The sequence below is a fragment of the Cydia amplana genome, chromosome 6, assembly GCF_948474715.1.
Source record: "Cydia amplana chromosome 6, ilCydAmpl1.1, whole genome shotgun sequence".
Classification (NCBI taxonomy): domain Eukaryota; kingdom Metazoa; phylum Arthropoda; class Insecta; order Lepidoptera; family Tortricidae; genus Cydia; species Cydia amplana.
Genome location: NC_086074.1, coordinates 3,203,069 through 3,230,802, shown reverse-complemented (window position 1 = coordinate 3,230,802; position 27,734 = coordinate 3,203,069). Strand labels below are relative to the sequence as shown.

At 39.4% G+C, this 27,734-nt stretch overlaps 3 protein-coding genes across 4 annotated transcripts; 2 read left to right on the top strand and 1 right to left on the bottom strand.

The window, feature by feature from the left end:
* Nucleotides 1-92: 92 nt before the first annotated feature.
* On the top strand, nt 93-14,631 carry LOC134648631 (uncharacterized). Its single transcript, XM_063503119.1, has 3 exons — nt 93-2,499; nt 2,832-2,932; nt 14,032-14,631. The coding sequence occupies exons 1-3, from the start codon at nt 210-212 to the stop codon at nt 14,572-14,574; spliced, it is 2,934 nt and encodes a 977-aa protein (XP_063359189.1). The 5' UTR covers nt 93-209; the 3' UTR covers nt 14,575-14,631.
* On the top strand, nt 7,845-12,281 carry LOC134648630 (uncharacterized). Its single transcript, XM_063503117.1, has 3 exons — nt 7,845-9,547; nt 9,629-9,738; nt 10,614-12,281. Exons 1-3 carry the CDS (start codon nt 7,954-7,956, stop codon nt 12,153-12,155), a joined length of 3,246 nt encoding a protein of 1,081 aa, XP_063359187.1. The 5' UTR covers nt 7,845-7,953; the 3' UTR covers nt 12,156-12,281.
* A 668-nt stretch (nt 14,632-15,299) lies between the features above and the next one.
* On the bottom strand, nt 15,300-27,518 carry LOC134648632 (solute carrier family 25 member 35-like). Of its 2 annotated transcripts, none has more exons than XM_063503121.1 (7): nt 27,341-27,518; nt 26,281-26,414; nt 24,117-24,238; nt 23,769-23,971; nt 22,278-22,401; nt 21,549-21,688; nt 15,300-15,492 (listed from the first exon to the last, which is right to left on the bottom strand). In XM_063503121.1, exons 2-7 carry the CDS (start codon nt 26,395-26,397, stop codon nt 15,302-15,304), a joined length of 897 nt encoding a protein of 298 aa, XP_063359191.1. In that variant the 5' UTR covers nt 26,398-26,414; nt 27,341-27,518; the 3' UTR covers nt 15,300-15,301. The 2 variants fall into 2 exon arrangements, with proteins under 2 accessions (XP_063359191.1, XP_063359190.1); XM_063503120.1 differs by lacking the exon at nt 21,549-21,688 and adding an exon at nt 21,722-21,864 and having other exon boundaries at nt 27,341-27,497.
* Between the last annotated feature and the right edge of the window lie 216 nt (nt 27,519-27,734).

Below are 27,734 nucleotides of genomic sequence, written 5' to 3'. Positions count from 1 at the left end.
GCACTTTAGGCGGGCGGTAGGTATTTCTGTTTGCACTGGTTTAAAATAATGCATGCAATTTTGATTAAATAATCTTTTGACATTAATTGATTGATTAATTGTCATGCCTTGTTTCGTTTTGGTAATATTTTGAAAACTAAATTTTTTGTTAATTAATCTAACATACCTAATTATGTAAATTTACTTGTTTGCTTAAAAAAAATAGTACAATGGCTGTCGCGGATGCAATGTTCATATTCGAAGTGGTGGTAGAGCACGTCAGGAGTTTGGTCGATAGTAGATTGCTTGTAATTCGCAGTGATTTCGCCGACATATTTTCTCTTGAACTAAAAGATCCAAAGCAAATGCACATAGTGATGCCGGAGCCTCTTCCCTTGCCACCAGAACCACCTGGAAAGAAAAAAAAGAAAAAACCTCCTAAACCTAAGAAACCCAAAAAAGGAGCATTACCCCCACCTCCTCCACCAGAGCCAGTGATACAATCGGGACAATCCGTGCTATTCACAAGCAGCGCTGAGTTTTTAATCAAATTAATGCTAAAGTGTCCCTTGCAAGTCACACTATGGAGCAAAGAGGATAATCTTGTGTTCATTGGGGCTAGCGTTATTCCTTGGGATCCAATGTTTTCAACCTACCTTCAGCAAATCCTTAATTGCCAAACGCCAAAACCTGTTACTCTGAATGATGAATTTAATGTCTTTGAAGAAAACACCGCGAAGCTAATGGCAAAAATTGGCCTCCAAATAAAATTGACTTATTTAGGAGACAAAGTCACTACAGCATTCCGCACTTTATCCGAAGATCCTTCGGTAAAAAAGGTTCTGTATACTGGTCTCAATTCCAAAACAACATCATACATATGCACATTGAAGACATCTGATGAAATATTTGAAGAGAATTGCAATAAGTTAGAAAACAGTTTCATAAAGGATAGACCGAAACAGCTTTTGTTTGCTGATTACACTAACGCACCAGGAGCAAATCTCGTAGAATTCAGTGACGGCGATTACTGCTGCATGAACAACGCCGACAAACCTCCAGAATCTAAATATACAGGACCAAACACTATGCCGACAATAGATTTCATTATTGATTATGTACGAAAGATAATAGCGTCCTGTAATGACAACATGAGGATGCTTACGCCCCGCCCGACTATAACTCCGAAAATCAGAGCCACAGACATTGACAGACTTTGTTATTGCCAGCAATCGCAGTGGCCAGAAAGTGCATTAGCTGAGAAGTACAAAACAGAAGTCCAGAGCGGACCGTGTGCTGTCTGCGCTGAGCCCGGCAAGGCAGGAGTCGCAGGAGGTGCAGGTGCCGAAGGGCCTGGAGCCATCTTCGACATAGCGAACTTACGAGGCCCTTGTGGAAAACCAGACTGCAAAATAGCAAGACATATAAGGAAGTACATCGAAAATTTGATGGAAGAAGACAAAGTTGAGGTTGATATTAATGAGATTATTGGTCCGTGTGGTAGTAAGCTTTGTACTTTGGCTGAAAAAATTCAAGAATTCCTTAGGCATGAAGGACTGTTCACTGAGGGCGCTACAGAAGAGGGTCTCTCTACGCAATGCGCGTGTATCCAAAAAATGCAAGATGCCCTGGTTGAAAGAAAATCTTGTCAAAGTATATGTAGCAAAAATTGCGAAGAGGGTGATGATGATGATCCTGAGGAAACCTGTGCAGGAAAAGGTTGCCCATTTTCTGGACAATCACAGCGGGTATACAACGTGTATTATTTCACAGTAGAACTTGATCAGACAAGTAAATCTACTTCCGGCAAAACCACACCGGTAACCGACCAAACAAGATCTGACGAAGACAAATTCAAATACTGTGCAGAAGACTGCCCCACTATGAAAGCTGAGACAGAAATAACTTTGTGCACAAAAGGAGTGTGCCCTTCAGCTAATAGAGAAGATAAGCCGTGTCCTGAGCATCCGTGTCCCATGAAGGGGGAATACCCTCCCAGCCCAGCAGACAGCAACGTTGAAATAGACCTCAACGCTATACACAATCCATGCTGCTCCACAACTTGCGACGTAGCCGAAACAGTAAAAGACTTCGTAGTCGACGGCTTTAACCAGAAAAAAAAGATAATTGAGAACGATAACGAGTGCTACTGCGACTGTGTATGTGATTTTAATTTCACGAAAAACACAACTTACTGCGCTGTTTGCGGCGGTTACGAATGCCTAGGAACTGATATGGAAAACCAACCGGCCTTTATAAAACCTCTACCATGTCCGGTCTATCATAAACTCTACGACAAGAAATATATAAAAACGGAGAGTCCATGGCCTGACGTAGATCAAATTGAAACGCATGACAAGATTAGTATAAAGACTACTAAATCGCAAAGATTGACCAATGCTCTGGCTAAAAAAGATTCATCTTTTGAAGTTGAAGGCGGAGAAAAGGAAAAAAAGAAACCAGACAAGTCTGTTAATAAAAAGAAGGCACATAAAAGCAATATTGGTGTTGTGAAAAAAGGTGAGAATTAAATTAATGCTCAGAGAAACATTCTTTGTATCAAAGTATCTGTAGGTACTAAAGTTGCATTTCCAATGATTATAGAAAGTTAACATAACATTGACATGCTTCCATGTCAATGTTATGTTGACTTGAAGAAATATCAAACTTTGATCTCTTGTTGTACAAATAACTATTTCACTTCAGCAGCTGGAACAAGGGTACTTTGCTACTTAAAAACAGTGAGCACAATTGAATTTTGCTCATTTTGTCTCACTCAGTGAGTTTTTAAGTAGCAAAGTACCCTTGTTCGTGTTGCTGAGGTGAAAAAAACATTTTTCCATCTGTTTTAGTGGGGAAGGCTGTCGAACAGAGGCCATCGAAGTATCCTTATCCCCCAGTTCCGGCTAATATGGGTTGGAATTGGACAGCTGAAGACATTCCCGGATTAAAGGTAAAATTTATGTTGTTAAAAAAATAACTGTTAAGGTTTACATCATTATGAAATAAAACTATTAAAACGGATTATATCGCGTATATTTAATTTATACTACATCCCGACGTTTCAAAATACGCGATATAATCCATTTTAATAGTTTTATGTCATGAGTAACTATCGCGGTAGCCGAAGACAATATTATTTACATCATTAATTTGTACTTAGGGGTTCATGAATCGGGTTGCTTGTCATTATTTTAGCCTCGTCCAAATTGGAAGCCTGGTGCAGCTATAAAATCTCTAGTGAGAAGATACAGAGCCTTAAGAGATGGCATTGACATAATTGCCAAGAAGAAACGAGCTTTAATGTCGAAGAAGAAGAAAACGGAATGTAAACCTTTATTAACAGTCACAAAAAAAGATGGAGAATACACAGTCCAAATGGAAGTGTTCAAGAAGTATTCGAAAGAACGATTGCTTTTCCAATATCCATATGAAGAAAAGCCTCCCTTGATTTACACTATAGGAAAAACAGAAGAAGAGAAAACAAAAATTCAGAAACAACGCGAAAGACGGGAGAGAAGGGAAACTAGAAGAAAATGTAGACTTTTGCAATCTACTTTTAGAGATAAATGCCAAGAAATATGCGTCAAAGCGTACAACCAGGCGATTGGCATACTACCCCTCCCAAATCCAAATGATCCTGATTGTCCATGCTACACAAAACCAGCGGATGCCATTAGTCCTCCGATAGACTCCTGCTCGTGTTCAGAGGAAGGATCTATATCCAGCAGCGACACAGACGGCGATGAGTGGATTATAGAATTTTACCCTCCAGCGTCGAAGTATGATTCTAAAGCTAAACATGCACCCACTACAGCAGAAAATGAGTCTCAATACACATATCTGGATTATAGAGTAAAACTCTTAGACAAGCAAGGCAATCAAGTGCCGCGGTATTTCAAAGGACCCGATGGCAAAACGGAATGTAGCGATTTGGGAGGCTTCTGGGACCATAACCATGTCTGGCAGGAAATAAACAAAGATGGCTATATTGGACCAGACGGTCGATGGATTCCTTTAACTTTTATTGGACCCGATGGTATGATGTACTCTTCTGAGGATGGAGGTTTCACTGATAAGGATGGAAATCGTTTCAAGCTAGGCGTCGATGGCTACGTAGATAAGGACGGTAAGTGGGCATGGTACTCAAGATTTAAAGCTAAACAAGATAAATCCAAGTCCATTTCGACAGGTAAACAGTCCCCCGTCAAAAAGACTGCGGCTACGAGAGAAACTAAAGCCACAGCGACTGATGCCAAGGCTGGTAAGAGTGGAGCAGGGGCTGGTAAGCGTGGATCTGGAGATGCTAAAGCGAAACCGAATAAATCAAATGTAAAACGAACAGTTCCCACGAAGGAATCAGAGAAGCGTGTTAATTACCAAGTGATGACAAGCATGTCGGCAAATTTCGATACGGTCGCACACCGCCGCTTTAGAAGGCATTCGGTCAAGTTGCCGCCGTTATCGAATAGTGAACGAGTCGCCGAGGCTAAAAAGAAGGCTCGGTACCAGGAGATTTTGAAGCCTCTCGAAGAATACCCTGATATAGCATTGCTTAAGAAACCCGGGAGGAAGTTGAAGATGAACAGGGCGTGCAACACGCCTCTGAGGCAGCGGTCACCGAACGATAGCTTTTACGAATGTCTCGAGAATATGAGCCAGATCCGACCTGTTTGCTCATTTGAGAACAACACTTCAATCTGTTAGTCTAATTTAGAATATTTTAAATAAATTGATACATTTGCGACGCGCCTTTTAACAAAATAAATAAAAGTGTCATTTATTAATGTTTTTTTTCTGTAGGTACTTTACAGTAGGTTTAAAGTGTGTAGAAACTTAATTGCCTAGGTATTTGGAAAATAGATATGTAATACCTATAAAAAAAGAAATAAATTAATTGTGGCGATTCAAAACTTCTACCTCTCATATGTAAGTCAGTTTTTCCCTATTTCATCTGAATTCTGAACCAATTTTTAAAATGCTTATTTTAGTTTGAGCACAGAATAAGTATTAATTTAGTATGTTTGAGGTACCTGAGGGCCTACCGCAAACACCGTAGTTCCCAATTTTCGGACATCTTTCTCTTTTACTCCAATTAAGGCGTAGTTAGAGTGACTAGAGTAAGATGCCCGCAATTTGCGAACCTCGGTGTACCCGTAGGCCCAAGTAGCATATTAAGAAATACCACGGAATGCCTCACTTGAAGACCTTGAAGTTGGGACTTCTTCCTTAGTAGTAATCTGTCTGTCGGCGGCCGATCGTAAGATCAGGTAGATTGTGAAATTCCTAGCTAGGCATATAGTGAAACGTAAAATCTTTGTCTCGTTCCATGAGTCGACGCGGAGCTCCTATTTCTAGACAGGTTGCCCTTTGGGCATTTGAAGCAACCTGAACGAACCTATCCTACTATCTTATTGGTTGAATGTGACTACCGTCAAAACATTACACAGGAACATTACGATCTGCCTGATCTTACGATCGGCCGCCGACATACCGATAGAGGCCGTGCGTGTTGGAGGGTCTGCCAGATGGCAGAACGAGATCGTCACCTAAATCGAAAACAATTTACGCTTCTGGGTCATTCTCTCATTTCGTGCAAATCGGTGAGATTCTCTCGATTTGTAATTTTTCTTTTAAATGGTAAACTTTTGAGTTTCGTCAATTTGTGGATTCATTTATTAACATTTTTCTGCTAAAGGCACCTTTGTAACGTTATTACTTTTCATTTAATAAGGCTACTGGTAATGAACTACGCGCTGGTAATGAATTCGGCCGAGATGGTAATTTTATCAGTGGACGGTAATGAAACAAACTTATGAAATCGAACATAAAAAAACTGCATTTCAAGAAAATTAACACCAATTAAAATCAACAATATTAAAAACATGTGTCTTAAGCACTGCGGAGATGATCAAACCGACTTGACATACACTTGGGGTTGACAATCTCAACTTATAATGTTCAAGCTAGATGGTACATTTACCATTTACTTATCATCATTATAAGTCGAGATTGTCAACCCCAAGTGTTTGTTAAGTCGGTTTGATCATCTGCGCACCATATCACATAAAACATAGTTTTCAAATTTTCAAAAATTAGCATAGACAAAATATATTTAAATCATTCGCGTTTTGTACCTATGTAATTTTTTTCTCTCATTCTCTCATCTCATTCAAACAAACTTGATAAGTTAAGCCGTTTATGAGTTATCGCTAAAAGTTTTCCCTTCTTATTTTATTTAAAAGCCTGGCAACCCTTATTTGTGACCGGATTTTCGCAAGCAACCCTACAACCATATAGTAGTGACCGGAAAAAGATAGGCAACCTAGTTGATTTATATTGTACAAGTTGTATACTTTCCATTGGAACTTATTTCGTTTGTCAGACAGATCGGTGAAATTTGAAGTAAATTTTTTTTTTTCAAAAAATAATTAAAAATAGTCTTGACCATATTTCTTTAAGCAACCCTATTTATTTATGTTCAGGAACATATTTTCTTTCATAATATGTAAGTTTCATACGTCAGACATATCGGTGAAGGTCGACCATCTTAGACTACAAAGGCTCCCCGGTTGGGCTCCCCTATTATCATATACATTTTTAAATGTTTATAACAACGTAATATTTATAATAACTAAGCCTCTTTCCATTAAATGCACTGCCTCGAATATATTATCATTACCTTCTTAAGTCATTCATTACCTTCCCCAGTAAAATTGGAAGGAAAAGAAGTGAATGAAACCGATATGAATGAAGTTTTGGAAGTTTTTGTCGCCTACATCAGTTGGCATCAGACCTTAATTTTGCAGAATAAACCATCTGAAAGGCGACACTAAAACACTTCATTACGTATAATTGTAATAATGTACACTTGCTACTTACTGTATAAATCACGCGATGGCGATGAAGACTAACGAGAACCACACTCCTTCCCGACCCGAGAGATCGTATATATTTTCGCTAACAGCGGCACACGGTCGTCCACTACGAGATCACACGGCCAACTGACTGACGAACAATGTGTTGCATCGGCGGTAGGCGCTATATACCCTCGCTATATAGCAAAATATAGCTAATCTATTTCTCACGTCGGTAATGAAGAAATTACTTGAACCATACACTTATAAGGCTGTATAGTTTTTATTATTTATTTCTAGCTTCTAATATTATACGATTTAAAACATAACTAAATAAGCCATTTATTGCACAAACAACGAATTTTCTATTAGTAGTATCTTAAGGTTAAAATGTAGGTCAAAGTTATATCTTCACGCGTTACATGTAGAGATGAATGAAAAAATTGGGTGTTAATTGTACATATAAAGAAAATACATACCTTTTTAGAATTGTTCATTGGAGAGACATATACTTTAGGCCCTATGTTACAACCTTGCATTAACAGATATTTGAAAACGCCACCACATTTTTGGTAAATTTCCGAAAACACCGATTTGCACGAAATGCGAGAACGACCCTTCTAAGCATGTGTTGCCCCCTACACTTCACGCTGCACGCTGGCTCTATTTCGCATAGTTACGCTCTGCCATCTTAGTGGCTTATCTAAAAATGGAAACTTGAGTTTGAATTAATACTTAGGGGGCTTCTGTGGTACCGTTGTAGCACATGATATATATAAGGCTAGGCACTGCCAAGTAGGCAGTTATATTATGGTAATATTAATTATTTTGCATAGAGTTTGGTTGTTAAAGTAACCAACGAGATAAGGATATGTCATTTATATATAAAAGTGAACAAAATGTCAAATACTGTTCTATTTTGAAATATGACATCATTAGGCAACGATTAAATTTCAAGTAACTAATATAATATCTTAAATAATTAAAAATTTAACTGGATACATTTAGGTAATGTAAGTAAGTATAGTGGTGGTAATATAAAGGCGCACACTTCGCTGAATAGTGTAATGTTACATTTATAAAAGAAACGTTAAATATTTAGGATAAATGCGTCACGATGTCCCTGTCGGGATTAGCGTTTTTGTTCGATATAATCGTCGAAGACCTAAGGAGCTTTGTGCCAACCAAGAAGTTTGTGATTAGAAGCCAGTTTACAGATATTTTCTCATTGGTATTGAAGAATCCTGAATCAAATCTGCGGAAAAGAAAACGAAAGAAGGCGTCGAAGGATAAGACCAAGGCAAAAGATGCTAAAAAGGCAACAGACAGTGCCGATCATATTAACAAAAAATCACAAAAAGGTCAGACAATATTATTTGTAGGCAATATAGATACTTTGATGGCACACATGATGCAATATCCAATGGAAATATGTTTATGCAGTGAATACAATCCGGAAGAAAGGATAGGATCCACTTTGATTCCGTGGAATAACTCTTTTACTGAGTATCTGATGAGTCTTTATCACGAAGCAAATCCCGCCCCGGCAATAGTTAGGTCCGTCTACAACGTCTTCAGTGAAGCGACTTCGAAACGGATGGCGACAATACGCTTAAATATCAAGTTATGCCTAACGGATCATGTCAATTTAAATCAATATACAGCTTTGTCAAACAAACATCCCAATACCTATATTAAGATGGATATCGATGCATTGTATATTGATCAATCAACTAATACAAGGGTAATCGAAAACACCGGTACTATAAAAACTGCGTACAGTGGTGGAAAAAAGAAAAATAGAAGTAGTATTAAAAAACGTGACGCTAGAAGACAAGCAAATATTGCAAAAATAGCTGAAGAAAGAGATCAGCAATTTACTCACGCACACCCTAAAAATAAGGTCAATAAAGCGAAGAACATTCGCAGAAATCTTTTATTACATTTAATCAGAAGTGATACAAACATCGTAAAACCATTAAAACTAGATCATTATATAATAAGGAACTTAAGTTCAAAATCTTGCACAGCAATAAAACAAATCAATTTGTTCGACTACATTTTTGGTGACCGAAGTGGATCATTTGGAAATAAAACTTACACAGTTGGATATGCTACCGTAGACGTTGGCAAAAATAAAAGTGAACCTCCATCAGCTTCCTCGGCCAGTCCTCCAGCAACTGATAGTCCAGACAAGACTACAAGCAAATCATCGACTTCTTTAGACCCTGATTTAACTACTACAGTGAAATGTGACACCGTAAGCTGCATTTACAAGAAGGAAAGGCCGCTTTTAGAGAAACCTGATGATAGAATTCTTATAGATATAACAAGTGTAAAACATTCATGTTGCGTGACCGACACAATTGAACGAAAGATGGAGGTTGTTGGAGGAAAAACTGGCGAAAAAATCGAGGATCCATGTTACTGTGCTTGCGAATGTACGTTTGGTTTCGATAGGAATACTACCTATTGCAAAATCTGCAAAGGATATGAAAAACGCGGAGGAGACTTAGACGGTATACCTCAGTACCTCATGCCAGATCCCTGCCCGGTGTACCACAAAATCAGTAGAATCAAAACTGGAAGCACTTCGGGAAGTGACACCAAGAAAGAGACCAAAAAAAAAGTTAAACACCCAGAGAAAGCTGAGGAAAAGAAAACAAAGAATAATGATCGATTTAAATTCAACTACGGCTACAAAGGTATACGTACGTAATTTTTTTTAAATACCGTTATCTAAGTACTTGAATTTATGGAATACGTCATATAATATAATTTTTTCGTTGTAGCTCCTCAGATTGGGCACGATCGATGTGTTTTGCCATGCTCTGGGACTATGTCTAACGTCCCTAAACATATGGGGTGGCTCTGGACTGCCGATAACGTCCCCGGGTTAGCGGTATGTTTATTATATTTTCTTTTATAGATATTAATATTAAAGGATGTATGTGACTTATATCAGTAATAAGAATAACGCTGCACCTACTCGTATACTCGGAGGAAGGTAAAAAGTAAATTATGACAGTTTATGAATAGGGAGTATTACTGCAATGTTTTGCCGCCAGAGTGCGGCACTAGTGACTTAAGTATACCATAAAGTAACTTATACACCGCACTTATACATACGCGGTAGACCCTTAGATTGTGACTTATTGAGGAAGTGACGCCCTCTACGCAGACTTTCGCGTAATATTCCCTATTGATCCTCTTATTATAGGTACAGGTAGTGGGGAGAACTGACAGAACGGGATACTTAGTCTCATGTATCTTTCAGTAGGAGAAGCAGAGAAAGCGCTACTAGGATCCTACCATCTATGTATAAATGTATATTATGAAGGCTCATCAGTGAAGCGGTAGGTCTTAGCTTCGTAAATATAAGGGCCAATTCATAACTGTCAAAATTTAGATCTTTACTAACACCAACTATACTATACTATACCTATAGTTCTTTCAAAAATCGCAGCACAATGGCACGGGTATAGGTATGTATATCAATATTGTAGAATGATACCTACGTACATACTCGTACCAGTGAATTGGTCGTGTTCGAAAAGTACCTCAGAGATTTTTTTTAGTTTCCACAATATATGTGCCTTATGCTTTGAGTGCAATGTGGTCTGAAATTTCAACAGAAATTCTGATAGAAAGCTCCTTATTGCACATGAAGGATAAGGACCCTTTCTCTGATGGGCCAATGTATGAACACGAATATGAATAAGTGCTAAATACATGCACGTTTCTATGTTGATTTTATTTTTCACTTTTTTTCTGTAGTTTCGACCTGCATGGAAACCTGGTGCAATTAACAAGGTAGTCGCAGCGATGCTCAGAAATGCCCTCCATCCAGGTCAAGTTATCAGTAAGCGTAGAAAAGCTACGGGCTCCAAGAAGCGTCCTCTCAAACGACCGCTCCTGGTCGTCCACAAAAAGGATGGCGAATTTACTGTTACGATGGAAAACATGAAAACCTATAACAAACCGAGAACTATCAACCAACCGCCTTACGATGACAAACCAGTTCTGACATACACTATAGGGAGAACAGAAGAGGAAAACCGCCAAAGAAAGAAGAAAAAAGAACGTGCCGCGAGAAAACTAGAGTTGGAGCAACGCGCGTTCATTCAGAGTACCTTCACTGACATGTGCAAGGAAATATGCTTGAAGACTTACCAGCAGGCGTTAGGGATTCTTCCTGATGGTGAAGATCCAGAATGCGCTTGCTACCCACCTCTGCCCGACCCTAACCGAGTCGACGAAGACCGAATATGTTCATGTTCCGATGACGGAGACTCTTTAGCGTCCGACACAGACTCTGACGAATGGATATTAGAGTTCACCCCCCCGAACGCTTTCTTCGACCCCGAATACCAAGGCACAAAGGTTAAATCTGTAGACAACGGAAGCCAGTACACATACTTAGACTATAGAGTGAAGCTTGTCGATAGGTTCGGAAATCCTGTTCCTAGATTCTTTAAGGGACCCGATGGGAAAGAACAATGTAGTGACTTGGGAGGTTTCTGGAACCCAGATCATAATTGGCTCCAAATTAATGTCGATGGTTTCATAGGCCCCGACGGGCGTTGGGCTCCGTTCACATTTATTGGTCCCAGCGGAGAACAAGTTGACACCGTGACTGGCAAATTCCAAGACGCAAAAGGCAATTGGCTCTTTGTGGGTGTCGACGGCTATATAGATGGCAATAACAAGTGGAAGTTTTACAATAAACCTGTAGGCAATAAACAACGTACCAAGACTACCAAGAGGGAGCGTTCACCGAAAAGAACTCCGAAAACTAAAATAGACAAAAAAGACAAAAAAGACAAGGCGGCTGATAAGGACGACTCCTTACCAACATTTAGTTGCTTTGGGGATGCTTCGCCGGTGGAATTATCCAGGATGGGGATTGTCGGGCATGGTCCGGATAAAAAATTGCTGAACAAAATGCTGAACAAATTAATTGGAAAGGGTATGAAAGTGAAGATACCTGAGAGGACACGAGTGCCAAAGTCTCCGGCGACGGGCACGTCTAGGCAGCGACAGAGGGCCGCTCGCGTGTTGTCGGACTCTGAGAGATCAATTTGTCGGCACCCTAAGCCATCGCAAAAGGGGGTCATCGAAAACCTTGACGGCTCGCGTTCCTACTTTAGATTGAACGAATTTAGAAACCGAAGCTCAAAGGCGCGTATACATGACTTAGAGCAACAGGGTAGAAGTCTGAGCACCTTCCATGAGCCATGTTTCCATTCGAACATGGATTGTAAGAAGCGCCGCAAGGGACGGCGGGTAGTCGTGATGATGCCACACGCTCATTCATAGATTTTAGTATAACTTGAAGTGTGCGTTGACAAAATTTTAGTATTGTTTAATTTTTTTGGTAGTGTCATAAGTGAAATTTGTAACGTTTTGTAACTGTAAGCTAAGAAGTATATAGTCTTAATGCTCTGCTTGTATTTTATTTCGTAATAAGAAAGTACCTACTTTTAAACTAAATGTCACTATGTTTATTACATTTATTAAATACAAGTTTCTTTGCTCAGGTGTGGGACAGTTGGGACACTTACTTATTGAGAGGAGTGCACGAGTGTTATTATAGAGAACCAGTTTAAGTAGGTCTTATAAAAATAAATCAAAATATGTTTAAATATTTGTTGAATACGTAGGTATAGGAAACGAATATTTTTAATACTTGTATTTAATCTTGGAAAAAGATAACGATAAAGCAAACGAAGTATTTATCAGCTGTCACGGGAATCTCGGGAGTCTACCCCCAAAATTAAAAAAAAAACCGGCCAAGTGCGAGTCGGACTCACGCACGGGGAACCCTCCGCACCATCAACAAAAAATAGAGCAAAACAAGCAAAAAAACGGTCACCCATCAAAGTACTGACCCCGCCCGACGTTGCTTAACTTCGGTCAAAAATCACGTTTGTTGTATGGGAGCCCCACTTAAATCTTTATTTTATTCTGTTTTTAGTATTTGTTGTTATAGCGGCAACAGAAATACATTATCTGTGAAAATTTCAACTGTCTAGCTATCACGGTTCGTGAGATACAGCCTGGAGACAGACGGACGGACGGACGGACGGACAGCGGAGTCTTAGTAATGGGTCCCGTTTTTACCCTTTGGGTACGGAACCCTAAAAATCTAAAAATAGTTTTCTGCATCTCTATCGCTCTTGCATATTCGAGCGATGATCGATGTTGGCGCTAGACCCTATGTTTCTACTTTCGTTATTAGGGAGACACTTGCCCCGTAGAGGGTACTTTTCAATATTGACCTAACTTACTCTTTCATATATTTATTTAAACTAACACCATTTTCACTCATAATTTTATAACTAACACGGGACTTTAATCGCGTAAAACTTACGTTTATTTATGGCCTGACGTTTCGACCTTGACGTTACGTTCGTGATGGTCACAGGCAGACTGGTGAGGCAGACAACACTCACGACATCCGATGGGATGTTTTTTAGGGTTCCGTACCCAAAGGGTAAAAACGGGACCCTATTACTAAGACTCCGCTGTCCGTCCGTCCGTCCGTCCGTCCGTCCGTCCGTCCGTCCGTCCGTCCGTCCGTCCGTCCGTCCGTCCGTCCGTCCGTCTGTCACCAGGCTGTATCTCTCGAACCGTGATAGCTAGACAGTTGAAATTTTCACAGATGATGTCTTTCTGTTGCCGCTATAACAACAAATACTAAAAACAGAATAAAATAAAGATTTAAGTGGGGCTCCCATACAACAAACGTGATTTTTGACCGAAGTTAAGCAACGTCGGGCGGGGTCAGTACTTGGATGGGTGACCGTTTTTTGCTTGTTTTGCTCTATTTTTTGTTGATGGTGCGGAACCCTCCGTGCGCGAGTCCGACACGCACTTGGCCGGTTTTTCACCCTTACATTTGCTAATCACTGGATTCCACGAAGACGAAATCCCCTGTCCCTCATCCTGATTGAAATTTCGATGTTTTCTGATTTAAATTGCTTCACATACTTTCCTGCTGTTCGGTTACTCTTTCCTTTTATTCCTTTCTTCAATTAACCTTAATGACTTGGCCTGGGGGTCTTTCAACGGATGTGGTGGAGATAATTGACAAAAGGTTGACAGTAAGAGTTTTTTTCTTTTATTTATTTTTTCTTGTTCATCTTCAACTATTTATGAGGAGTTTCTCATTCGATTATCTACTTTATTTCAGGTAGCACAAGGGTGGAAGCCGGGCGCCGTGTCTAAATATATCCTAAGAAAACTGAAGCGCGCTACGCTACGCTCCGCAGCCGTGGCCGACAGTGCACCAGTGAAAAAATCCAAAATGAAATGCGGGGATAAACCCACTATCGTCATAAAAAAGAAGGATGGAGAGTATTCAGTCGAAATGCAAGTGACATCAGAGAACGAACAGAATTGCGTCGTATACGATCCACTTGTATATAAGATTGCATCTGCAAGCAACGAGGAAAGGGTCAGAAGGAGAGAGAGAAAAGCGAGAAGATTAATCAAGAATATGGTAAAGGAATTCGACGATCCCTTTCACCCAGACGTTTGTCAGCAGACGTGCGTTCGAGGTTATAAAGAGATTATTGGTGTTTTTGATTCTGAATGTCAAGGCGATGTTGGCTCCGTGACTGAAAGCTGTTCTTGTGAAGATGAGCAGGATCAGGAGCAGGATTCTGACGGCAGTTCCCTGGATCTCGACTGGGAGATACAATTCTCGCCGCCGAATGCTCGGGTCAAGAGCTAATGGTAATGACAAATGGGAGAGGCGTTTGGACGGTTGAATAAATTTAATAAATTCGAAGGGGGTCGCTCTCTTTAGATGTACGAGTACTTTGACGAGAAAATTAAATAGGTTTTGGTAGTCGTTAAATCAAGTGTTCTAGTAAAACATATTTATGACTATACACGCATTCATAATTCTTGCAATTAAAGATTCTTGTCATTACAGTTTAGTTGAAGCATGCTCTACCGGTAGAGTATACTCAGTAAGAGTACCTACCTATTACTACCTAGATCCCATGCTGCTACATTTCTGATAGTTGTACCGATTTTTGTAAAATGCCAGTCATTTTGAAATAAGTTTTTGGCACAAACTTTTTTCGTTGACTGTACTTTTCTTTCCACTCATCGAGAAAATTCTAACAACCCCAAATAATTAGTATGCGTTGAGTTGCGTTTATCACAGAGGCCCATGGCCACCTTCTGCCTCCATTATCAGATCCTCCATGTTATCATAATAGAGCATTGTCATCCGATTTGAATATGTATTCAAAATTTCAGCTTAATCGGAAATTAGGAAGTGTGTCAAATATATAGGACTCCCTATTCTGAATACAACCGACATATTTTTACGTTTCATTATTTTTCAATATTTAATAATATAGTTAACTAGGTAATATCTGATATATTTTTCTGGCCTAGGTTAATGAAGAGGAGAGATAATAAAACGAAACAAATTATCATTATCACTATCAGCTACTTATATCGCTCATATACAAATTCAACATATCCCATATGACTAGTGAGAGGGTGGTGTGCGGCGTTATCCTGACGTAGAGGGGCCCCAGCCCCTTGTAGAGGCCGTGGAGGCCCTCTGTCTTGTAGATCTTGCAGAGGGCGTCGAACACGCCTGTGTAGAGTAGGCCTCCGGTAGCGGCAGTACCTGGGGGGTAGAAAGGTTGAAAATATATTGCCGGACTTATAGGGCGAGATAGGACCAAAAAGTCTGCTTGTTTTTTTTGGATATCTTATTGAAGATTATGCCTTACAAAAACGTCTTAATATGTACACAGCTTAATACTCTTTGGTGAATTAATTATCTATGGCTAGCTGTCACACACATGTACTCATTCATTCCGATTTCTGCTCTGATCTAGAAGCCATCTTATTTAAGTAATTTGTGTCGTCCTCTTAGATATACATATCCTAAGTTATCTAAATAATCATCAACATATTTTTATCAACTGACGAAAGATTCTGTATGCTTTATATATAAAATATAAAGCTGCATAAATTTGGAGGACACGACTTTCATTTCTCCGCCCTCAACGCATCCCTGCCTAAGATTGGTAAGAACCTCGGTATCCTCTAGCACCCAGAGTGCAATAGGTTATACGGTCCCAGCAAAAAGGCCGAGAAAGAGGAAGGCGGAGAAGAGAAGACACAAATCAGTAAGTCACAACATAACCTACACACTATGTCCGAGACAAACACGTGCAACGTGACTCCTGTCTCCGGGACGCAGATTGAACGTTTGGCCGGCCCCCAGAACTATTTCTCATGGAAGTTCGCCGTCCGCATGGCGCTCATGCATGACGGATTATGGGAAATTGTGGAAAACGGGCCGACAGCAGGCGACGTTCGTGACCAGCGTGCGCTTGCCCGAATCTGCCTCTATATCAAGCCGTGTATGTACCAATATGTGAGAAATGCCAAGACTGCCAAAGACGCTTGGAAATGCTTAGCGGACGTATTCGAAGACTCCGGCTTGGTTCGTCGAGTTTTACTCCTACGACAACTTCATCGGATCGATTACGGTACGTTCTCCACTATGTCAGAGTACATTGAAGCGACAACTACGCTAGTCCAACAATTGGCTGACATCGGCAAGACTATTGAAGACAAGGAGGTTGCGGAAATACTGCTCAGCGGGCTTTCTTCGGAGTATGATTCCCTCGTGTCCAACCTGGAGACCATGAACTTGACAAGTACGCTGACCAGTGAAGTGGTACGTGCTAGGCTTCTGCAGGAGGAGTCCAGGAGGACATCGTCGGATGAGGGAACTGCACTTGCATCAATGAAAAGGACGCAGTCCAGGTGTCATTATTGCAAGAAACCGGGTCATATGAAGAAGAATTGCTTCAAGAGGAAACGAGAACGGAGGGGCTCTCCGATGTTTGTGGAGCAGGCTCTTTCTGCAACGGCTCTGGCGGTTGTTCCCAGCGATGTGATGTGTGTAGATTCAGGCGCGTCAGTGAACATTTTTAATAAAAAGGACTACTTTATTAGCTTCAAACCAGGTACTAGTTATATAATAGCGGCTAGTAAACATAAAATGAAATGTTTTGGTAAAGGTGATGTCCTTGTAGATGGAAAATTACTCTTAAAAAATGTTATGTACGTGCCAGATTGCTTAAATAATTTAATTTCAGTAAGTGAATTAATTAAAAATGATCATGTTGTGACGTTTCATAAAGATGGATGTGATATAGATGTCAAGGGTAAACGTATAGCAGCAGCTGAGTTAGTAAATGGTACTTATTGGTTGTTTAGGGATAGTGATTCGCGCAAATGGGAGAGTTCAAGGTCCTTGCAGAGGCAAGAAGCCTTGAGCTCCGCAGTAACTGATGAGGAGCTTTTGCACTATCGATTAGGACATATCAACACTAAAGATCTGAATAGTATTAGGGATAGGGTGCCTAACCTTTTTCAATTACAGAATCAGCAGGCTGACAAGTGCGTGCCTTGTTTGGAGGGCAAGCTGCCTTCCAAACCATTTCCCAAGGCCTCCAGCACAACTGTTGACCAGCCCCTAGCCCTGATCCACACTGATGTGTGTGGTCCGCTCCCTGTCAGCTTGGGTGGCGCGAGATATCTCCTGACAATCACGGATCACTACTCAAGAAAGTCCTTCGGGTTCCTTTTGAAGAGAAAATCAGAGGTGAGTGACCGTTTCATAGAGTTTGTAACCATGGTAGAGAGGCAGCGAGGCTTACCTGTACGTTGTGTTAGATCTGATAATGGTAAAGAATTCATAAACACTAAGCTTTCAATGTTTTTTAAAAGTAAAGGGATTGTGCATCAAACTACTGTACCATATTGTCCTCAGCAAAATGCGGTGGCAGAACGCCTTAACCGCAATTTAATGAATAAAACTAGGTGCATGCTACAGCATTCAGGTCTGGACCGCCGCTTCTGGGGAGAGGCAGTGACAACTGCCATATACCTTAAAAACAGGTCTCCCACAGCAGCCTTGGATGGCAGGATTCCGGAGGAGGTGTGGACTGGGTCGAAGCTGGACCTCAGTCACCTGCGCGTTTTTGGATGCATGGCATATGCTAAGGTACAGGATGTAAAGCGAAAGAAGCTGGATGCAAAGTGTAAGCCCTATGTGTTTGTTGGATATTCAGAAACCTCTAAGGGCTACAGATTGGCTGACTGTGATGACCCTAGTAAGGTTATTATATCCAGGGATGTTGAATTCTTAGAGCAAAGGTTTTACAATTTTAATCGGAATGACATTAATAATATCAATTTTAATTTTGAATTTCTTAATGAATTTAATTTTACAGATAATGATATTGATAATTGTGTGAATGAGAGTAGCACTGTATGTAGCAGGAATGAGAGTACTGCGACAGCTTCAGGGAGCAGGAATGAGAGTACTGTGACAGCTTTAGGGAACAGGAATGATAGTACTGTGTCAGACACAGGCAGCACTGGTGCGAGTGCTGATCCTGATGTTGCCAACATGAATGAGAGTAATGTTGGGGATGTTTGTGTGAATGAGAGTAACACAAGGGGCAAAAGCGATATTGCCAAGGTTAACCATTCTGATGGGAATGATAGTACCATGAATGAGAATGTCGTGAATGATAGTAACGATTTCAGTTATATACAAAATGAACATGATTATTCGTTAACATTTCCAGGTTCGGGAGACGAAAACTACTGCACGGTGAGCGAGGATGACTCCCTCGCTGACAGTCCAGCTGGTGAGGCGGACAGGTCACCGGGCGCGGGCTCTGCTCCAGGGGAAGCTGTGACGCAGACACCTGCCCCGCCGTCGACATCTGCAGGGCGTCCTGTGCGTAGTACTCGGTCTGTACTCCCTAAAAGGTACTGTGATACGGATTGGTCGCTAACGGCCACCACTGATTCGGAACCAACTTCATTTAAAGAGGCCATGTCTAGTCCTAATGCCACTGAGTGGCACAAGGCTATGAAAGATGAGTATGACTCTTTAATGTCAAATAAAGTGTGGAAGTTGGTTGACAGGCCGAAAAATACCAATATTGTCAAGTGCAAATGGGTTTTTAAAGTGAAGAACGACGCGGCTGGTAATTTCGTTCGTTATAAAGCTCGCTTGGTAGCGAGAGGTTTCACTCAAAAAGAAGGTATAGATTTTCATGATACTTACAGCCCAGTCGTTCGCCACTCGACAATTAGGATATTGTTTAGCCTGGCAAATGAGCTTGATCTCAATATTGATCACGTAGACGTAACCACAGCATTTTTAAATGGCAATTTAGATGAAGTTATTTACATGGAGCAGCCAGAAGGTTTTAGTTCAAATAATGATAAGGTTTGTCTCTTGCAAAAGAGTATTTATGGACTAAAACAGTCTAGCCGTATGTGGAATGCGCGTATACACAAGGTCTTAAGTGATAATGGTTTTATGCAATGCAAAAGTGAACCTTGTGTATATACCATGAAGACACATAATGATTTTATAATTATTGCTCTCTATGTAGATGACTGTTATTTATTTTACCCCAAGGATAGCCAATGTAAAAATAAATTATTAAAGTTATTAGAATCAGAATTTGATATTAAAAATCTGGGTCCAATCCAGAATTATCTTGGCATCCGTGTTACTCGGGATAGGAAAATTGGAACACTGACTTTAGATCAGTCGGTTTACATCAAAAATATTTTAAAAAGATTTAACATGTTAGATTGTAAGCCAGTGTCCACTCCTATGGTTCTCAATAATAAGTTACTGAAAGAAAATGTCACCTTGCAGGACGAGCAATATAAGTATAGAGAGTTGATAGGCTCCCTCATGTACCTGTCTGTTTGTACTCGTCCTGATATTGCATTTACCTGTAGCCAACTGAGTCAGTTTAATAACTGCTTTGGAAAAACGCATTGGTTAGCTGCTAAACGTTTGCTTAGGTATCTGGCTGGCACAATTAATTACGGTTTACATTATGTAAAAAGTGATCAATTGGTATTAAATGCATATACCGACGCCGATTGGGCCAATGATTGTTACGATAGGAAATCATATACAGGGTTTGTAATTAAACTTGGATCGAATGTAATTCATTGGGAATCTAGGAAGCAACAATCAGTTTCCCTTAGCTCAACTGAAAGTGAATACATGTCTATAGCTGATGTATCCAAAGATCTCTGTTTTGTAAAGCAACTTTTAACTGAATTATTACCAGATGTAAAGGTGCATATCATTGTGTATAACGATAATCAGAGTGCTCACAGAATTATTGAAAATAAAGATATTAGTCACAAAAGAACAAAACACATTGATGTGCGCTATCATTTTATTAAGGATTTAGTTCAGAAAGGTTTTATGACTGTTAAATATCTATGTACAGAGAAAATGATTGCAGATGTACTAACAAAGTGTTTAAATTCAAAACAACATTGTATGTTTAGGCATCATTTATGTGTTAGGCCTTGTTAATTTTTTTTGTTTTGCTAGTAGGTACTGTTGCATTTTGGATACTAACTGTGATATTGAACTGTAATGTATGTAATATTTTTGTAGGCATGTTATGAACTGTGATAGGCATGTAATAAGACTGTGATAAATATGTTTTGCTAGTTGTTATGAATATGTTTTGTAATAGGCATGTAATAAGGATAAGGACTGTGATATGTTTGCAACTTATGTTTAATGTCGTGTAATGTTTAAAAATGATGTAATATAGAGCATAGTTGTAACCTTTTCATATTAAGTTTTTGAAGTCAAGGGGAAGTATTGAAGATTATGCCTTACAAAAACGTCTTAATATGTACACAGCTTAATACTCTTTGGTGAATTAATTATCTATGGCTAGCTGTCACACACATGTACTCATTCATTCCGATTTCTGCTCTGATCTAGAAGCCATCTTATTTAAGTAATTTGTGTCGTCCTCTTAGATATACATATCCTAAGTTATCTAAATAATCATCAACATATTTTTATCAACTGACGAAAGATTCTGTATGCTTTATATATAAAATATAAAGCTGCATAAATTTGGAGGACACGACTTTCATTTCTCCGCCCTCAACGCATCCCTGCCTAAGATTGGTAAGAACCTCGGTATCCTCTAGCACCCAGAGTGCAATATATCTATTTAAAAATTATTTAAATCAAGTGATAATAGAAAAACTGTATAGTGCTAATGGAAATTGAACCTAGTTTGTTGGAGCCTTCCAGTTCTAAACGTCTAGGCAACAAAATTTAGGTAGGTATAGTAAAGTGTAAAAAATATGAGTGCACTCATCACACTCAAAAAATATATCCCATGGCTCTTATGCCAGCGAATTAAGAACTATGGGACATCTTTTTGAGTAACTGTACAATCTTTTTGACTGTATGTGCTTTTTTGTTCTTATAATTCTGTAGACTAAATAGTAGATAGTTGTAAAGTGAGTTATTTCGTATTCAGGCCAGATGTAGGTAACTTTAAATTGAGTGCGAAATAAACAATTATTATGACCAAAAAAACATTAGCATCAGCACCTTTCCCAACAGTTAAGTATATGCCAAGTTTAGTTTTCCCTTCCATCAACCAAAAACCAGTACAAATAAATTAGTAACTTACCAGTTATTTTAAACGTGCGTAAAATGAAATCCCTCGGTTCACTAGAATCTGTAAAAGATCTTCGCAAACTGAGGACTTGACTTAAAAATACATAAAGCAGCAGGGAAGAGGCAAAGACAAAGCTCCAAAGCGTAAGCAACAAGCTCCCTTCCCTCCATACCCTGATTGTAAATCCTCGTGTTCACGACATCGAACGGAGTTTCCAACATGACAACGAAAAAACTGCTCACAAAACTCGCGAGAAGTGCGCGAGTCACAGGATCTTTGCCGATTCCTCTTGCCTCCAACTCCTGCTTAGCTCTGCACACGAAAACAAGCCTTATTACTTATTACCCTGGTTGTAAAGTCGCACGGTGGTGACGTCGAAGGGACACATGGCCAGGGCTACCACAGCCCCGCTTATGGCGCTGGCAAGGACCGAGAGCCAGAACGGTGAGCTATCGCAAATGCCATGCGATGCCAGCCATTCTTTTGCTCTGGAGAGAAAAATGACAATTCACATAATTTTATGGCAAGGCAGTAAAATATTTACAGTACATGCACTTAATAAGTGGACGTGACTGAACCGTTGTAAAATGTACAGATGAAACGTACGAACGTGTCATGCTATTTCAGTCAGTCTCAGTACAAAAAAGTACTGAAGTTTACTTTCTTTTAACCTTCAATTTCATGACAGTTTCCTTTGCCAAATTCTGTCTCAATAGGTCAACTTGATGTGCTTATTTATCCTCTAGCCGCCCAAAAGCCTAGATATAAAGGTCCCATTCTAATGTCAATCATTATTTTGGCAAATCAAATTTGTAGACGTGTTGGCAAGCTTTGATGTCTGGGTGGCTAAAAGATTTCACAAATGGTCGAAAAATGGTGGCATATCGAGAAGAAGACTTACTTGGAGAAGGTAGTGAGTTGCGCGGCGCTGCCGACCGCCAGCCTCGTGCAGGCAGCGTTTAAACCCGCGAAATAACCCTTTAAGCCTTCTGAGGAATAGATCTTTGACATGCCGTCGAACATGCCTGAAATAACACATTCAAAAGTTATAAAACAAAGATCTTGAAGAAAGGATGCTCCAATTACTAATATTCCCAATATTAAGTTACTTATATTATTTTTTTCTTAGACAACAATATTTTTATTATTTATATTTGTTAATTAAGTTCTAAGCCTAGATATTATGGAAGAGCGCGCGGGGTCTTCTGTCACAAGTATTTTATACCTACTAGAAGACTCCAACCTTTACAACTGTACCCTCTTTGTTAACAAATAAACATTTTTCATTTTCATTTTCAATTACTGCTCTCCCTTAGACTCTAAGGCTTAGAGTATAATAATAGGTACTCGAAAATTTGTGGCGGGTGCCGCAGTGACCAGATATCGTTAGCCGCAAAAATGTTGAAGAGGCAGTTCTATCCATTCTCGGGGTATCATCTTGGGTCGTCCCATTCGTTTTTCGTCAAGTTCTAATTTAAGAACTTGACGAAAAACGAATGGGACGACCCAAGATGATACCAAATCTCGGGATCTTTAAAGTCTATTTTTTTTATTCGGTAGACTAAAGTCTATTTTTTTATTCCGTAGACTGAAATGACATTTCATAGTATGAGATGACACATGATGTTCATACTATGAAATGTCATTTCAGTCTACGGAATAAAAAAATAGACTTTTTTCTACTCCAGCACTTAAATGTGTCAATTAAATGACTGACAGTGATATCTAAAGCAATGTCATTTGAATGATTTGTCTTTAGGCTCATAAGATGACTGCTAGCAGTCATCTTATGAGTATAATACAACTGCTTTATTTTTTTTAAAGATACAAGTTCCGATCATCTTGATTGAAAGAGGTATGTTTTCATTTACAATAATAACTCTTTTTTTTTTTAAATAATAACTCAATTTTTTTTAAAAACTCTTTTTTTTTAATAATAACTCTTTTTTTTTTTTTTTTTTGCTGCAGCTGTCATAGAAAAAGTAATGTATGCAACAGTTCATAATTGGTTCTTAAAATTCTCGGGTCTTTTTTTACAAAACTCGACTACGTCTCGTTTTGTAACTTCGACCCTTGAATTTTAAGAACCCTTATTATATCACTGTTGCATAAACTACTATAATAACATTTCATAATATGAAATGTCATTTTAGTCTACCGAATAAAAAAATAGACTTTTGTGACGCCCCAGGCAAATGCTACAGGGCTTCGCCACTTATTGTTTAGTATATGCGTGACATCTTCTTATTTCAGTTTATAATTGTTATTTATGTAAACATGCAGAAAGCAACCAAATTATCTATGTTAATGTATGACAAAAATATGAATTGACAATTGTTGCGCAGAATGCGCACCTTTCCAGTGCTATTTTTTGATCACCTTTTTGACTTACCTTTATATCTGTGTTGTCTGCCCACCGCTATACTCGGATGTGAAGACGCCTGTATTCTCGTCTTGAGCACGGATACAGGGTTGCCAACAACCCCGCTGACGATGCCGCTCACGCTTGACCAGAACACGGCTTTGCTGATGGACACTTCGCCGGTGGCTGTGCTTGTCCAGCCGCGGACTTCTGATATGTGGTATAATCCTAATCTGTAAAGAGAGAAAGTATTTATTAATGTCGGTCATACATAATTGTCGTCGTCGCGAGCCAAATTGGCGTTTGCGTCCGCACGGCCTGATTTGATCGGACAATTTAATCAGACTGGCGAAAAATTGTCCCTGGACAGGCCTTTACCTGACAGAGTTCATTGTGAAGCCGAGCACAAGAGCCGGAGCGAGGCCTTTCTGCAACGCGAGGACTCCGTCGGTGCGGCCGATGACGAAGATGGCGTGCAGCATGCCTCGGTAACGCACCACCTGCCCTTCAACAAAATGGCACGTTCAACGTCTGAGAGGACTATTACAGGTACTTTTAGTTTAGTTGTTTGAAATGTCCCAAAAGTGGAAAAATTACTGTCTTGGGTGAGAGGCCGTGAGTTCAAGTCTTACCCAAGACGGTAATTTTAAATTTATACTAAGCTTAATGTCCCAACGATGTCGTTGTTCCCGACGCAAACTATAAGAGCATGTAATTATTATCAGTCATCACAATAAAATAAATTGGTATACAGGGTGGATTTTCTTTTTGGGTCAGTGAGGGCAGCTACCAGATCCCGTGCTGCTACGAGAAGATGGTCTAAGAAGACCTTCCCTCGATTTCAAATTAATGAAGATTGGCTTTTACAAATTTTGGAAAAAAACTTACAGGGTGCGAGAAAAAGGTCATTTTTGACAAACTTTTTTTGATGCCGATCGATCCCATTCCTATTAACCTCTCAGTTCCCAGTGGCTCCAATATGAGTCGGAATTGTATGGATTTGAGAGGTCCTGGGAAATGAGGGGTTAAGGATCAAAAGCTTGTATGGAACCAAAAAAAAAATTTCCGGCTAGAATAGCCACAAATCGAGGAAAACTTTTCCCATACAATTTGTATGAAAATGAAAACTTTTATTTTTCACATGCTATTTTTGTATACCAATCGATTCCATTCCTATCCAGTATCGATAGTTTCTTTGGGGTCAACTTACGGTAATGTACTAAAAAGCCACAAATTAATAAAAACTTTTTCCATACATTTACTATGGAGAAAACGTGAAATTTAATTCACATTTTTCTATCTGGCCAATCAGTCCTGTTACATTTAAGGACCATAATACTGTATGAAGATGAAGACATTGCTGTATAGGACTGATGGGCGAGATAGAAAATTGAGAATAACATTTCACATTTTGTTCATAGTAAATGTATGGAAAAAGATTTTATTAATTTGTGGCTTTTAAGTACATTACCGTAACTTGACCCCTAGGAAACTATTGATACTGGATAGGAATGGAATCGATTGGCATACAAAATTAGCATGTGAAAAATAAAAGTTTTCATTTTCATACAAATTGTATGGGAAAAGTTTTCCTCGATTTGTGGCTTTTCTAGACGGATTTTTTTTATGTTCCATACAAGCTTTTGATCCTTAATAGGAATGGGATCGATTGGCATAAAAAAGAAGTTTGTCAAAAATGAAATTTTTCTCGCACCCTATATGTTTTTTCCAAAATCTGTAGAAGCCAATCTTCATTAATTTGAAATCGAGGGAAGGTCTTCTTAGACCGTTTTCTCGTAGCAGCACGGGATCTGGTAGCTGCCCTCACTGACCCAAAAAGAAAATCCACCCTGTATAAATGCTACACGTACCAATGACTTTTATAGTTTTCAACTCAATGCAAGTACTTTTCCTTGTTTTCATCTAATGTGCAAACCTATCAACTCTATTATGTGCTTATAGGAGAACAACAACTAAGTACTTGAGTAAGATTTACGAAAAAAAAATCAACATGTTTGCTTTTAGAAATATAGAAATAGACGCCATAGAAACAATTTTGATTACAATTATTTCCCGAAAATTTACATTTCGGACGACTGTCCTTTAACCTTTTCGACGCCGTGTCAAACACAAAAGCTGTCACCCTGACGCCACGTCACCGTAATGTCAAAACTGAAATTGAACTTTATGCATATGCACGTAGGTCTATGTTGCTCTGTGGTCTGTGACCGATTAATGTCTTTGGCGTTGAACCTACGGTGCGGATATATCGGTCATTGGCGTCCAAAAGGTTAATCCCGCCCGATTAGTTAGAATCCGCCATAACTGCTCTTATTTGGCAGCGCCTTGGCATGACGTTTATGGAAGCGGTTTCCCACTCCGTCGCTTGCCAAAAAGAAAAAAAAATGTATCGGGAAAACTGATGTTACGAAAACTCACGTGACTATTTCCATGTACTTACATTTATTGAAGTTTCTATGGGCGTTTTCTTTCAACGATTGTCATCTTGGATTGGTAAAATAGGCTTATAGTCATTGATCACCTGCTGGTCCTTGGGCTGCAACTCCCCCTGCAGCTGCAGCCGCGTCTTCACCACGTCTATGGGGTTGGTGAACACCGTGGCTCCAGCGCCGGCCAGCCCGCCGATCACGAAATCCATGGTGACACTTCTTCACCCTTTAGAACAAGATTTCAGCATACACATACAAAGTTTTTGTATTAAAAAGATTTTAGCTGGCAGTCCCAGGCGATCGGTGGAAAGCATTTTTAGACCAAGCAAAGTCTGCAACGATTTTGATAGCATACGCAGTGCAAGTGTTATTTTATACGTCATAAATTCGTAGAAGTTTGACGTTTAAAATAACACTTGCACTGCGTGTGCTATCAAAATCGTTGCAGACGTTGATGATAGAGTTAGAGCGAGATATTTACTCTAACTCTATAATCGTGCAAACAATTAGCTAGGTAACAACATGATAATCTTAGAGCCAACTTTTATTATATTGCGTTAAAAATAGTGAAATTAATTAATAAATGACCTAGCGACCCGCCCCGGCTTCGCATGGGTTAACAAATTACGCACGGACCTTCCTCAAGAATCAGTCTATTGATAGGTATGAGAAAACCGCATGAAATCACTCTATCGATATGATCGATAGGAGATCGCATGAACATCCGTTCAGTAGTTTTTAAGTTTATTGCGAACATACAAACACACAAACAGACAGACGCGGCGGGAGACTGTATTATAAGGTGTAGTGATGATAAATAAATATAATCACATCTTATAATCATATAGGAAGCGGAAATACAGCACGGTCTTATCAGGACAGTCCTTCCATGGTTCTTAATTCCTATCATTGAATAAGCATTGAATGGACTTTAACCCCAGGCATAGACAATGCACAAGTAACCTAGTTTAAATCGTTAGCACTGTATCGGAACGGAACTAGTTTAAAAAGTTTGATAACGATAACTCAGAGCGCGCTAAAACTATTTCTATCAAAATTAATTGTGATGTGACATTAATTAAGACATGAACAAAATAAACACGAATTTCTAAATATAGATATTAGGTATGGAATACGTATAGTTCAACTCACTGTGGCCTTGAAAAAATAACGCGAACGAAACACTACACTACTGAATATACTGAAAACCTTATCAAATCTGACACATTTTAACAAAATACACGTCCAGACGTGTACTTATCACAGCCACTTTACCTTTGCTATCGTTTGGATCTTGCGTGACATTGAAATTATTACGTTACGTCAGTTAGCGTTAACTTCAAAACGACTTTAGCGACGCTTTTCTGTAAATAAAGCATGACCTTTTATGAAAGTAATGTGGAGTTAGCGATACAATTATACATTTGCGGTCCGTGAGGTCGCTACTTGCCAACAGACATTCTAATTTAGTATGAAACGCAGTTGGTTTCGCATTTGTCCGCCTGAATTAAATAAGTTTGCGGTAGTGCGAGTGTATTTTTGTTAT

What these genes read in the sequence shown, in the direction of transcription:
- LOC134648631 (XM_063503119.1), top strand. Translation starts at nt 210, where the DNA reads ATGGCTGTCGCGGATGCAATGTTCATATTCGAAGTGGTGGTAGAGCAC. An exon ending in TATTGGTGTTGTGAAAAAAG is followed by an intron (nt 2,500 to 2,831) that starts GTGAGAATTAAA and finishes CATCTGTTTTAG; the next exon opens with TGGGGAAGGCTGTCGAACAG. An exon ending in AAGACATTCCCGGATTAAAG is followed by an intron (nt 2,933 to 14,031) that starts GTAAAATTTATG and finishes ACTTTATTTCAG; the next exon opens with GTAGCACAAGGGTGGAAGCC.
- LOC134648630 (XM_063503117.1), top strand. Translation starts at nt 7,954, where the DNA reads ATGTCCCTGTCGGGATTAGCGTTTTTGTTCGATATAATCGTCGAAGAC. An exon ending in CTACGGCTACAAAGGTATAC is followed by an intron (nt 9,548 to 9,628) that starts GTACGTAATTTT and finishes TTTTCGTTGTAG; the next exon opens with CTCCTCAGATTGGGCACGAT. An exon ending in ATAACGTCCCCGGGTTAGCG is followed by an intron (nt 9,739 to 10,613) that starts GTATGTTTATTA and finishes TTTTTTCTGTAG; the next exon opens with TTTCGACCTGCATGGAAACC.
- LOC134648632 (XM_063503120.1), bottom strand. Translation starts at nt 26,397, where the DNA reads ATGGATTTCGTGATCGGCGGGCTGGCCGGCGCTGGAGCCACGGTGTTC. An exon ending in CAACTCACTACCTTCTCCAA is followed by an intron (nt 21,865 to 22,277) that starts GTAAGTCTTCTT and finishes TTTTCTCTCCAG; the next exon opens with AGCAAAAGAATGGCTGGCAT. An exon ending in CGTGCGACTTTACAACCAGG is followed by an intron (nt 15,493 to 21,721) that starts GTAATAAGTAAT and finishes TCTACCCCCCAG; the next exon opens with GTACTGCCGCTACCGGAGGC.